The sequence below is a fragment of the Cnephaeus nilssonii genome (assembly GCF_951640355.1).
Source record: "Cnephaeus nilssonii genome assembly, chromosome: 7".
NCBI classification, from domain to species: Eukaryota; Metazoa; Chordata; class Mammalia; order Chiroptera; family Vespertilionidae; genus Cnephaeus; species Cnephaeus nilssonii.
In genome coordinates this window covers 73,110,074-73,124,541 of record NC_137078.1, presented here as the reverse complement: position 1 = coordinate 73,124,541, position 14,468 = coordinate 73,110,074, and the positions used below count along the sequence as shown (strand labels likewise).

The following is a 14,468-nucleotide window of genomic DNA, read 5'->3' as shown; positions in this document are numbered from 1 at the left end:
AGAATTATGTTAACACTAGAGGCCCAGTGCACGAAATTCGTGCACGGGGGGCGGGTCCCCTCAGCCCAGCCTGCACCCTCTCCAATCCGGGACCCCTCAGGGGATGTCCGACTGCCAGTTTAGGCCCATTCCCAGGGATTGGGCCTAAACTGGCAGTCGGACATCCCTCTCACAATCCGGGACTGCTGGCTCCTAACCGCTCGCCTGCCTGCCTGCCTGCCTGCCTGATCGCCCCTAACTGCCCCCCCTGCCAGCCTGATTGCCCCTAACTGCCTCTGCCTGCTGGCCTGATCGCCCCTAACTGCCCCCCCCCCCTGCCTGCCTGGTCGCCCCCAACTGCCCCCCCCCCCGCCAGCCTGGTCGCCCCCAACTGCCCTCCTCCCCTGCCGGCCTGGTCACCCCACGCAGCCTGTGTTCGGTCATCTGTCCGGTTGTTTTGGTCGTGATGGCCCCTGGCTTTTTATATATTAGAATAACATAAATAAAATAAAATAATATTCTCATCTTAACTGACTTGGCAAGAGCTAACCCACAATGGCATCAAAACAAAGAAGTATTAATTTTTTTAACTCCACATTAATATTGAGGAGTAATTATTAGATTATCTTTATTAAGAGTTACCCAGCCCTAGCCAGTTTGGCTCAGTGGATAGAGCGTCAGCCTGTGGACTGAAGGGTCCCAGGTTAGATTCCAGCCAAGGGCACATGCCTGGGTTGCGGGCTCGATCCCCAGTAGGGGGCGTGCAGGAGGTAGCTTATCAATGATTCTCTCTCATCATTGATGTTTCTATCTCTATCCCTCTCCTTTCCTCTCTAAAATCAATAAAAATATTTTTTTAAAAAGAGTTACCCCAGAAATAAAGTTCAAAATAATACCATACAAATTGAATAGGTGAAAAGAGGGAAAGTTGGGGAAGGCTTTTACAGATTTGCTGAAGGATGCCTAGACTATCAAGTAAAAGATACAAGCTAAGGAAAAAAATGATTCTGAAATCCGAAACACAGGGCATATAGTCAGATAAGATAATATAATAAGCAGTGCCTGTTCAGAGGGACTTACCAGAAAGAAATCATTGAAGTGTTTTAACCAACGGAGTGACATTATTGTGTTTGTGTTTTAGACAGATTCTTATGATCTTATAGGTAAGGACTAGAGATAATTATGAATTAAATAAAAGATACTATTAAAATTAATTTTTTATGTTTTTTTTTTACTTTTTTAAATGTGACCACTAGAAAATTTTAATGAAGTATTCAGATATGGCTCAAATTATATATCTCTAGAGAATCTGTGATAAAGCTAGCTTGAACAGTAAAAGAATTTAGCAATGTAATAAGATATATAGCTAGCATGCACAACTCAATAGCTGTCATATACACAAATAATAATAGCCAGTTAAAGGGTGTGATGGAAGGAAAAACCCTGTTTATAATAATATCAAGATGAAATACTTAGATTTTTGTATATTGAATTGTATTTCATGACCTTTCAAATTTTAATTTTTTAATGTAATAGATTTTATAGATGGGAGGGGATGCAGTTTATGTAAAAAATATTTTTATGTGCAAATACTACATTTGTAGCTTTTATTTCTTTTTCTTATTATGTTGAATAGAAGTGGTGATAGTGGGTATTTTGCTGTTGTTGTTGTTCCATAATTCAGTAAAGAAAGTCTTCAATATTTCACCATTAACTTTGCTCTTGGTTGTAGTTTTTTTTTTATAGATGCCCTTTTCTATAAAGAAATTTCCTTATATTCCTAGTTTGCTGATAATTTTTATCATAAATGGATGTTGAATTTTGTCAAAAGCTTTTCGGCATTTATTGAGATATATATGTTTTCTTCTTTATTTTGTTACTGTAGTGAGTTCATTTTTTTCTATTATTAAACACCTTTGTATTCCTGGGATAAACCCCACTTAGTCATGATATGTTGTCCTTTAATATATTGCTGTATTTGAGTTGCTAATATTTTGTTAAGGATTTTTAATCTATGATCATGAGAATATTAGTCTGTAAGTTTTATTTTCTTGTAATATCTTTATCATGTTTTGGTACCCAGGGTTAAGTTGGCCTCATAAAATGAATTGGGTAGCGTTACCTCTTCCTCTGTCTAAAGAGGTTTTGTACAATTTATTAAGATTTCTTCTTTAAACGTTTGCTAGAATTCACCAGTGAAGCAATCTGTGCCTGGGATTTTATATGCAGAAAGGTTTTAATTGCAATTTCAACTTTTAAATTATTTATAGAGCTTTTCATATTCTGTGTTTTATGTTCATTTAGTTAGTTGTATTTTTTCTTTATTGATTAAGGTATTACATATGTGTCCTTATCCTCCCATTGTCCCCCCACCCTCACCCCCCCTCCCCACGCTCATGCCCTCACCCCCCTGTTGTCTGTGTCCATTGGTTAGGCTTATATGCATGCATACAAGTCCTTTGGTTTATCTTACCCCCACCCTCCCCTACCTTCCCTCTAAGGTTTGACGGTCTGATTGATGCTTCTCTGTCTCTGAATCCATTTTTGTTCATCAGTTTATATTGTTCATCATATTCCACAAATGAGTGAGATCATGTGATATTTATCTTTCTCTGACTGACTTATTTTGCTTAGCATAATGCTCTCCAGGTCCATCCATGCAGTTGCAAATGGTAGGAGTTCCTTCCTTTTTACAGCAGCGTAGTATTCCATTGTATAGATGCACCACAGTTTTTTAATCCACTCATCTACTGATAGGCACTTAGGCTGTTTCCAAATCTTAGCTATTGTAAATTGTGCTTCTGTGAACATAGGGATGCATGTATCCTTTCTGATTGGTGTTTCTAGTTTCTTGGGATATATTCCTAGAAGTGGGATCACTGGGTCAAATGGGAGTTCCATTTTTAGTTTTTTGAGGAAACTCCATACTGTTCTCCACAGTGGCTACAGCAGTCTGCATTCCCACTAGCAGTGCATGAGGGTTCCTTTTTCTCCGCATCCTTGCCAGCACTTGTTATTTGTTGATTTGTTGATGATAGTCATTCTGACAGGTGTGAGATGGTACCTCATTGTTGTTTTAATTTGCATCTCTCAGATGATTAGTGACTGAGCATGTTTTCATATGTCTCTTGGCCTTCCTTATGTCCTCTTTCGAAAAGTATCTATCTAGGTCCATTGCCCATTTTTTTTGATTGGGTTATCTTCCTTTTCTTAAGTTGTATGAGTTCCCTGTAAATGTTGGAGATTAAACCCTTATCAGAGATAACCTTGGCAAATATGTTCTCCCATGCAGTGGGCTTTCTTGTTGTTTTGTTGATGGTTTCTTTCACTGTGCAGAAGTTTTTTTATTTTGATGTAGTCCCATTTGTTTATTTTCTCTTTAGTTTTCATTGCCCTAGGAGCTGTATCAGTGAAGATGTTGCTTTGGCATATGTCTGAGATTTTGCTGCCTGTGGATTCTTCTAAGATTTTTATGGTTTCCTATCTTACATTTAAGTCCTTTATCCATTTTGAGTTTATTTTTGTGTATGGTGTAAGTTGGTGGTTTAGTTTCATTTTTTTGCATGTATCTGTCCAATTTTCCCAACACCATTTATTAAAGAGACGGTCTTAACTCCATTGTATGCTCTTGCCTCCTTTGTCAAATATTAATTGAGCATAGTGGTTTGGGTCGATTTCTGGGTTCTCTGTTCTATTTCATTGGTCTATATGTCTGTTCTTGTGCCAGTACCAGGCAGTTTGGAGAACAGTGGCTTTGTAATTACAACTTGATATCTGGTATTGAGATCCCTCCTACTTTGTTCTTATTTCTCAGGATTGCTGCAGCTATTTGGAGTCTTTTTTTATTCCAGATGAATTTTGGGAGAGTTCATTCTAGGTCTGTGAAATATGCCGTTGGTATTTTAATGGGGAGTGTATTGAATTTATAGATTGCTTTGGGTAGTATGGACATTTTAATGATGTGGATTCGGCCAATCCATGAACACGGTATGTTCTTCCATCTGTTTATGTCTTCCTCTGTCTCTTTTATAAATGTCCTGTCATTTTCTGCGTACAGGTCTTTTACCTCCTTCGTTAAGTTTATTCCTAGGTATCTTAATTTTTTTGGTGCAATGGTAAATGAGATTTTTTTTTAATCTCTCTTTCTGTAAGTTCACTATTGTATAAAAACGCCACAGATTTCTTGGTGCTAATTTTTTATCCTGCTACATTGCCGAATTCATTTATTAAGTGATAATTTTTTGATGGAGTCTTTAGGGTTTTCTATGTACAGTATCATGTCATCTGTGAATAATGACAGCTTTACATCTTCTTTTCCAATTTGGATACCTTTTATTTCTTCTTCTAATTTCTTATTTCTTATTGTTAGCGCTTCCAGTACTATGTTGAACAGGAGTGGTGAGAGTGGGCATCCCTGTCTTGTTCCTGTTCTTAGGGGAAATGGTTTTAGTTTTTGCCTATTGAGTATGATGTTGGCTGTGGGTTTATCATATATGTCTTTTATTATGTTGAGGTATGATCCTTTTATTCCCACTTTGCTGAGGATTTTTATCAAGAAAGGGTTTTGGATTTTGTCAAATGCTTTTTCTGCATCAATTGATATGACTGTGATTTTTATCTCAATTTGTTTATATGATGTATCACGTTTATTGATTTGCAGATATTGTACCATCCTTGCATCCCTGGGATAAATCCTACTTGGTCATGGTGTATGATCTTTCTGATGTAATGCTGGATCCGATTTGCTAGAATTTTGTTGAGGATTTTGACATCTATGCTCATGAGGGATATTGGCCTGTAATTCTCTTTCTTTGTGTTGTCTTAACCTGGTTTTGGTATTAGTTGTATTTTTTCAAGGAAGTTGGCCATTTAATATAAAATTTCAAATGTATTTATAAAATTTATTTATTTATTTTCTTAATGTCTGAAGGATCTCTTTTATTCTTGAAGTTCATAGATTGTGTTTTCTTTTATTTTCCCCATATATTTTTATTGATTTCAGAGAGGAAGGGAGAGGAGAGAGAGATAGAAACATCAATGATGAGAGAGAATCTGCAATTGACTGCCTCCTATGGGATCGAGCCCACAACCTGGGCATGTGCCCCTGACCAGAACTGAACCCGGGATTCTTCAGTCCGAAAGCCGATGCTCTATCCACTGAGCCAAACCAGCTAGGGTGATTGTGTTTTCTTTATTTCTTAATCAGGTTTCTTGAAGGATTATAACTTCAAAGAACCAACCTTTGACTTTTTAAATTTTCTTTATTATATGTCTGCTTTCTTTTTTCATTGGCTTATTCACTCTTCATTGACTTATTTCTTATATTTAGTTTTTTTAAATTTAATTTGCTATTCTTTTTCTAGTTTTGAAATAGAATATTAGATCATTGATATTTAACCTTTCTTCTCTTCTAATGTAAACATTTAAAGCTATAAAATTATTTCTGAGCACTGCCTTCAGTAAATCTCACACATTTGGATCTGTCATATGTTTATGAATTTTAAGTTCCAAAATTTTTTTGACATTTTAATTTATTGGATATATGAGTTATTTAAAAATATATGTCTATTAATTTCTTAGCATTTGGGGCTTTCCTTATTAATTTTCTGGTTTTGATTTCTATTTAATTTTCATTGTGATTAGAGAACATATTCTGTATTATTTCAATTCTTTGAACTTTATTGAGGATTGCTTTTTTGCCCCACGTATTCCATAAGCAATGAAAAGAATGTATATTTTACATTTATTGGGTATAGTATCCTATATGTGTCTGGTTGATTGGTTATTTAGTTATTTATATTATTAGTTGGTTAATTGTATTATTCAAATCTTTTCTATCCTTATCGATTTTTTTTTTCAATTTCTTGACCTATCAGATACTGAGAGGTTAAAATCTCCAAATCATAATTAGGGAATTTTCTATTTCTCTTTTTAGTTCTCTAAACTTTTGCTTTATATATTTTGTGTTATTATGTACATAGAAATTTAGGGTTATTATAACTTTCTTCTGAATTGACTACAGTCACGAGCTGCATGATGATGTTTTAAACCAACAACAGATTGCATATACAAAGGTGGTCCCATAAGGTTATAATGGAGCTGAAAAATTCCTGTCACCTAGTGATGTCATAGCCTTCGTAACATCATAACACAGTGCATTACTCATGTATTACTCATTTTTTAGATATGTTTAGATATACAAATATCATTGTGTTACAGTTACTTACAGACTTGTAGCCTAGGAGCAATAGGCTATACCATATAGCCTAGGTGTGTACTAGGCCATAACATTTAGGTCTGTGTAAATACCTCTGTGATGTCGGCACAACAATGAAATCACCTAACAACACATTTCTCAGAAGTATCCCCATTGTAAAGCAGCACGTAACTATATTTTATCTTGATGAAATACCCCTTTTTAGTCATCATACTTCTTGCCTTAAAGATTATCTTGCCTGGTAACAATTTAGCCACGTGAGCTCTCTTTTGGTTAATGTTTACATGGTATATATTTTTCCATCTGTTTGTTTTTATATTCCTGTGTCATATTTCAAGTGTCCTTATATTTCAAGGTCCTCTTATAAACAGATATAATTAGGTTCTGGAGTTTTGTTGGTTTGGCATGTTAATTTTTTCCTATTGTTTTACTTAATCAACTTGTATTTAATGTAATTATTTATTTGGATTTAAGTCTATCATTTTGCATTTTTTTTCTCTTTGTCTAAGTTATTTCTCATTTCTTTATTCCTTCTTTCTTACCTTCTTTTGGATTAATCAAGCATGTTTTATTATTCCATATTTCTCTCCTTGGCTTTTAGTGATACATTCTTGTATAAGTCTTTAATTAGTTACCCTATGCCAATATGTATCCTGGACTTATTAAAGTCAACCTTAAATGTGTGTTCTAAGCACTCCCAAAATAATGCAAAATTCTTAACGAAGTTTGGATCCCTTGAACCCCCATTTTCATCCTTTGTGCTATTGCTGTCATAATATTTACAGTATATATGTATATTTAATTCTTATTAAATGAGTCAATAGTCTTTTTGTATCTACACACATATTTACCCTTTCTTATGCTCTTTATTCCTTCCTGAAGTTCTATCCTTCCATCTGGGATTACTTTCCTTCAGCCTGAAGAATTTCCTTTTTACTTTTTGTAGGTTAGGTCTGCTGGTGACAAATTCTCTCAGCTTTGATTTGTCTGAAAATGTTATTTCACCTTCAGTTTTGGAGGATATTTTTACTGGGTATAGAACTCTAGATTGACTAAAATATATAAACAGCCAACCTAGAGTTCTCTACTCAGTGAAAATATCCCTGTTCCTTGGATATGGGCCTTTGTAGGTTCTTGATTGAGAACTTAATAGATCTCCATCTCCTTATCCCTGAAAAACTACAAGAACTTGTCATACCCTTGAGAAATTTAGAGCTTAGTTCTTTGACCTCTCACTTTTCTTAAAATTTTAAAATCTTGAAGAGAAAATCAGCTGTGTTTGAGATAGAGCTCCTCCTTCTAGTGGGACCTTGTCTCCTAAAACCTCGAGATTATGGGAGATTTTATTCTACATCTTAGAAACTCTCATCCTTGCTTCATGTCTCTAGTATACAGGCTCAGAACTCAGCAAATGTGCCATGGGGAAAATTGGCCGCACACATGGAGCTCCTCAAGTTCCAATCTGTCACACCAACCTCTCTGATTTCTCTTTCCTCCAATCAAGCTCCTGACCCAAAATTCATGCCCCAAATTGGCAAATGCCCTCAGGAAAGAAAACAGTGTCAGATACCTCAGAAGCCCTTCCCACCCAGGTCTGGAATTCCAGTTCATCTAATCTTCATGATTTCTACAGTTCTGCAGTGTTATTTACAATAATTTATCTGACTTTTACAAGTTGTTGCATCAGCCACGCTGCACTGTCATAATCTATTACATTCTACCTAGAAACATAAGAAACATTACCTTCTACTTGTTCACTATAATGAGTTTTTTAACTAGTCTCTGTAGTTCTAATCCTGCCCCACCCCCTCCCTGAGCAGCCAGTGTTCCTTCTAAGTATATTCTGTCACTCCTGTGCTGAGAATCCTCCAGTTGCTTTCCTTCATACTTAGAATAAGTTCAGGTTCACTTTTGCAGTCTACAAAGTCCCACATGATCTTATCACTATTCCCTTTCTAACCTATTCCCCCTCCTCTCTCCCCTTTGCTCACTCAGTTCCAATTATATACTGACCTTTCCAATTCTCAAACACGCTAACATGTTCCCATCTCAGAATCTTTGCACTTGTTATATGCTCTCTACTTGTACAGCTCTTTCCTCAGATCTTCATAAGGCTTTGCCTTTATTTCATTTTGGGAGCTCTACAAATGTCATCTCTTCAGAGAGGACTTTCCTCACCCTTCTATCTCATTACCTTGCTTTAGTTTTGATCATAACACTTACCTAACAATATAGTGTATATTTATTAGTTTATTTTCTGTCTCCCCCACTAGAAGGTAAGCTCTGTAAGATGGAAACTAAGTTTTGTGCATTGTTCTATCCCCAGGGTTTAGAACAGCGCATAACCTATAGTAGGTGCTCAAGAAATATTTGTGGAAGAATTAGATATCTTGAAGAATTATCTATTTAAGGAGAAGATGAATGATTGTAGCAAAATTGAAAGTACTCTAACATAGATGTCTACAGAATGCTTTGGGAGAGGGGGCACTAACTTAGTTGGGATGCAGTCAAACAAGGCTTTATTAAGGAGGTGAGTGTTGGAAACTGAAAATTGATGTATGTCTGACCAGGAAGAATAGAGAACTCAACATATACAAATGGCTTGGCATTCAGAAAACAGTGGGTCTAGAACATGGGGACAGTTGACAGGAAGTGACATCAGACATAACTGGAGAGCAAGGCAGGGGCAAAGTCACAGAATTCTTTATCCTTGGATATCAGGATAAAGAATTTGGACTTTGCCTTAAAGGTAATATGGAGCAAAAATGTTTAAGGTAAGAAGAGATGCTATCAGATGTATTATATTTCTATGTGTTTCACTACTCCTCACTATAATAATCACATTAAAACATTAAGAAGATTGATGTAGAAAATCCCTGACTTGGTTGAAGAGCCTACTTTCAAAACATAAGTCCTCATCCCAACTTACAGTGTAACCTGGGGAAGGCATCATTTCCTCTTCTGAACCTCTAATCTTCATTCTTGGCAAGAAAAGATTGTAGGCATTCTGTCTCTGAGTCTATAGTTCTGTTTATATGCCTTGGGGAGAAAATTTTAATATTTTTCTACTGCATATACCAGAAATAATTAAACTTTCAATTCTAGCCAATCTAACTTCAGTTCTCTTCTGAGATTTTCTAATATTTAGGTCAGATGCCAGGAAACTAGCTTTTTGGGATAAAACTACCCAAGTGGAAGTAAGAAGTCTTTTTTTTCCCCCTCCAGCTGGGATGGGAATACAGGTGGGAGGAAGAGGTGATAGAATGAGTCTTTATCTTACAGTTGTGATTCCAAAGAGTCCCTATCCTACGTCTGATGTGAACACTGAGAAGCCCAGCATCCACAGCAGCACCAAAACTGACTTGGAGCATCAACCAGGGCAGAGGGGGCGTAAAACAGGAAAGAAGCGGGGCCGGACACCCAAGCCCCTAATTCCCCATCCCATCGCTACCCCATCCAAGTCAGCTGAACCTTTGAAATTCCCAAAGAAGAGGGGTCCCAAACCTGGCAGTAAGGTAGGTAAAAATGTGGTTTTTCCAGAAAGGATTCTTACCTAATAATAGACAAACATGTAAATTGACCGTACCTCCTCTACGCCACCAGCCAATCAGGAGTGATATGCAAATTAACCCAACAAAGATGGCGGGTAAATTTGCATACGCAGGTGGGGCGGGCAGCACCAGGCCCCAACTGCGGGGTCCCTTGGGTGTTGATTTTCAATGATAGCTGTTCATGGAAATTACTTGAGGAGTGTGTGTGTGTGTGTGTGTGTGTGTGTGTGTGTGTGTGTGTAAAATATTCCAAACAACAAGTCTACCCCTTCAGAAATTAGTGTTCCAATTTCCATAGATTCTGTTCAATTTCCATAGATTCTGATTTTGCTGATTTGGAGAGTATCCAGCCAACAGTAAATTTTAAGTGTCCCTGAATGATTCTAACCTATGGGTTAGAAGCCACTGCTTATGTTTATGCAAACACAAGAGCCAAATGTCCAGGTAAAATACAGAAATCTCAATTGTACAGCTCAATAAATGTTTACCTGTGTCTACACCCAGGTAGCCACCATCCAGAATGTTCTGTTGAATCTTTTCTCCATTAGCAATAAAGGCAGAATCAGCTACTTACCTTGGAGAGAGGAAAAAGAGAAAACAAAGAATGTGTGGGAATATGTAATAATACCTCAAAACAGTACCTCCCAATAATTTTATTTACCAGATTATAGGCTCTTACTCATCTGTGTTGTACTTACCGGCAGTCGGACATCCCCAAGGGGTCCCAGATTGGAGAGGGTGCAGGCCGGGCTGAGGAATCCGCCCACCTCCACCCCCACCCCCACCCCCGTGCACAAATTTTGTGCACTGGGCCACTAGTAAAGGACTATAAAGGGATAACTCATCCATATCCATCCTTCCTGGAAAGGGGTATGTCTGGCCCTATTCTTCACCTTGTGTATACTTTTAAGAGGAATTTACTAAGTTGTAATCCCTTTTTAGCTATTTACCTGGGAGTAGGTTATATTAGACATAGGATAGTATGGATAACAAACAAATTTTGACTTTGAAAGTTACTCACATTCAAGGGAATTCTGGTCTGTCTTCCATAGATGGAAGCCCTGCTCCTGATTGTTAACCTACCCAAAGTGGATGCCCAAGCTTGTAAACAAAAAGAGGAAATTGACTTTGTAAATGTATTTTTTCTATTCCTGCCCCTTCTTTAAAAAAAAAAATTATTGAATACCTACTACATATCAGGCTCTATATCAGGCTCTATACCATTACATATCACATATTCTTCACAAAACTCTAGGACAGGGGTCCTCAAACTTTTTAAACAGGGGGCCAGTTCACTGTCCCTCAGACCGTTGGAGGGCCAGACTATAGTTTAAAAAAAACTATGAACAAATTCCTATGCACACTGCACATATCTTATTTTGAAGTAAAAAAACAAAACGGCAAAAACACCCGCATGTGGCCTGTGGGCCGTAGTTTGAGGACACCTGCTCTAGGAGATGTGTAGTGTTAATGTTATTTAAGAGTTAAGTAAATTGATACTTAGAGATATGACTTCTCTAGCGTCACATAGCTAATAAACAGAGATGGGTCACAAAAACTTCTAGTTTCAAAGTCACTGCTGCCCTACCACATATTCACTCTCGCATTTCTTGAGGGAGATAACACTTACCTTTAGTGTAGGAAAAGATTCCTGAGTCAGGCTTCACTGAGCATTGTTCACTATGCATGACCAGTTCTTCATGCATATCTTCCCTACGGAAACCACTTATATGAAAGTTCCTCAGCTTCTTCTCTAGGGCTTCCTTTGGCATCACCTTCTCCACTCCCTCCCTACCTTTCAGGATTTCTCTGCAGCTTCCTCCTGAACTAGACTACCTGACTTCCACTCTGGAGATGATACCCAGTCCTCCTGGGAACTCCACCAATCTCACAAGTTCTTCCCTAGGTTTTGTTTGTTAGTTGATTGGGTTTTGTTTGTTTGTTTCTTAGCTCCAGCTGACTTCAGTCCTTCTAGAATGTAAGCTCCTTAAGGGTGAGAACCTAATCTTTTTCTTCTCTCTTTTTCCTATAGTGCCTTATATCTCAGTCTCTTGAGAGATATTCAGTATATGCAGGATGGATGGATGGATGGATGGATGGATGGATGGATGGATGGATGGATGGTTTGAGTGATGATGTTCCAATTGAGATTGTTTCTTACTTATTGGCTTTGAATTCTTGATGTCACATCCTGATCTTTGTATATAACATGTAATGCTCCTGACCTACTACCACTAACCCCTACCCCAGGCCCTGATTCATTTTTGTCTCCATAACTCTCTTCTCATTCTCATGTTTGGAGGAAAGCCTGAAGACCCTAGGATTACAAGGCTAGAGAAGCTGTGCTTTTGATTATGTGAAGACATTTTGAGGACAGTCAAATTAAAGAGGGAGAAAACTTGTCTGTAAGGTTCCAAAGACAGAATCAGAACCAAATAAGCAGAAGCTCAAGCAGACAGGTTTTGTCTCAGGATAAAGGAAATTTAACTAAAAGTCTATATTTAGTTAAATCTATTCCAAAATAGAAGTAGTGATGCCCTATCATTAGAGGTATTTTATCAGTGACTGGATGACTGTATGGAAGGGGTGTTTTCAGAGACAAGGAAATAGAAATACTGCGATGGAAGGTTGATTAAATGACCTTTAAGATCCTTCGGAAGCTAAAGACTATGACTATGATTGCCTCTGCTCTGTTTCCTCAGGCAGTCCCAAATATAGTAGCCAGAGTCCTCTTTCTTTCAAACCTCATGAAAGCAGTAATTCTCATCTTATCCTGTATTTTAATGGCCTGGCATTTGACTCGCTAATTCCCCTTCCTGTCCTTTTTACCTACTGCTATAAGTGTATATCCTTTCCATTCAACCCATAACTTTTATATTCCTTTGTGAAGCAAAGTGGTCTTGTGACTAGAGGCTTTGAAACCAGGCATACTTAGTTTTATATCTCATCTCCATTTGTTACCACATCTGTGACTTTGAGTAAGGCTGTGAGCCCCATAAAATGGAGATGGAGTAATATATGAATAGATATAATGCATGTAATTGCACCTATCTCAAATAATAATAATGCCCTCCATTTTTCTGGTTTCTTCTACAATATTTGGACACCTTACTTACCAGGATTGTTCCTTCAGGGACTCAGGAAATTCTACCACCAACTCAGTGAAGTTGAACCTTTCTACCCCAACTCATGGTTTATTTGGACTTATACTTTTCGCAATATCAAAACTATGAGGGGTTGTTCATAGCCCACGTATGCTTTCATAAGTGTTTGTGTGATTCCTTTCACAGGCAAGGCCATCTTTTAGTATATACTTGCTGTCATTGGTGCTGTCTCTTTAAATAATAACACTCCTAGAAGGCAGACAGGTTTATACAGCTCCCAACAGTGTGACCCTACATGACATTTAGTAAAAGGGGTTTCTGGACCTCAGTGATGAATATGTTTTCCTTGCATTCAGAAAGGCTTTTAGAAAACTTTATCTTGGAAAGAACCTTCTAAGATCCTTCTCCCCCAAAGGCTGCCCTGACCAGCATAGGAGAGATGCTAGGCGTCTCTCAAATCATCGTTATTACTTCCCCCATCATTGGTATTCTATACTGTATGCTTCATTGAAAAACAGTATTGACACTTATATGCCAAGTATCATGCTAGGAATGGTACTCCAAATCAGACTCTCAGGGAGCTCCAGGCTAATCGGGTACAGCAGTACATAAGTATAGAATGACAATACATGTGACAAGTGCAACAATGCAAAGGACAGAGATAGCACAGAAGAGACAATAACTAGAGAAAATCTAGATATTTGTCAGATAAAAAAAAAGAAAGGAAATTTCAAACAGAAGGGATGGTTTATTAGTATAAAGATGTGGACCAGGTATGGTTTTTAGAGAAGTATTATAGTTAGAGATTATTAAGAGTATAAGGCCGAAGATAATAAATGGCAGGTAATGAGCACAAGAGGTAGGCAGAGGATAGTAGTGTGTAGAGTTAGGAAAAGGTACATTTCCATTTTTCAAGAAAGAGAAAGTACCAAATAATGTCAAAGTAGACTTAAGCCATGATATTTTTTTGCTTTTGTCTGCACAACTAATAAAAAATCTGGAACTTAAAATCATAATATTGAATCTAGTATAAAAGAGAGTGAGTTAATCTCTGGCTGTACAGAAACCCAGATTCTTGTGCATAGATTCAGAAAATATTTACTAAGCATGTACAGCTTTGGACAAGATGCTGTGTGTGGGGAAAAAGATAAAACACAGTCCCATCTACAAATATATTTTCATTTCATGGGTGAATTAAGTACTAGAATAGAGGAGTAAGAAGACAAGTTAACCTATCATGGGTAGCAAATTTTCCCCCATCCATTTTGACAGAGAAAACCTCGGACTTTGCTGAACCCACCACCCACCTCACCAACAACCAGCACCCCTGAACCGGACACCAGCACTGTACCCCAAGATGCTGCAACCATCCCCAGCTCAGCCATGCAGGCCCCCACAGGTAAGAACAGATCATAGTACTAGCTGCAACAAGCCCCAGGTCCCTGTGTCTGTACTATCTAGTCTTGCACCAATATTAACCCCCTGTCCATTTATAAACCTAAATAAAATGTTTTTGTAAAAAAATTAATCTTTGGCATCTGAAATAGTTTCAGGGAAACCTCCATCCTGTCAAAAAACAATCAAAGAAACTTTACATCAGTTTGTCAATAGCCACAC

The 14,468-nt window shown here is 37.5% G+C and overlaps 1 protein-coding gene across 10 annotated transcripts in view; it reads left to right on the top strand.

Moving 5' to 3' along the window:
• The window catches only part of SCMH1 (Scm polycomb group protein homolog 1), a 137,053-nt gene that overhangs the window by 98,989 nt on the left and 23,596 nt on the right, over positions 1-14,468 (top strand). For all 10 annotated transcript variants that reach the window (XM_079777391.1, XM_079777390.1, XM_079777386.1 and 7 more), the window contains 2 exons: positions 9,479-9,711; positions 14,124-14,250. In XM_079777391.1, the coding sequence (XP_079633517.1) occupies positions 9,479-9,711; positions 14,124-14,250 (360 nt within the window). The remainder of the gene's footprint in view (positions 1-9,478; positions 9,712-14,123; positions 14,251-14,468) is intronic.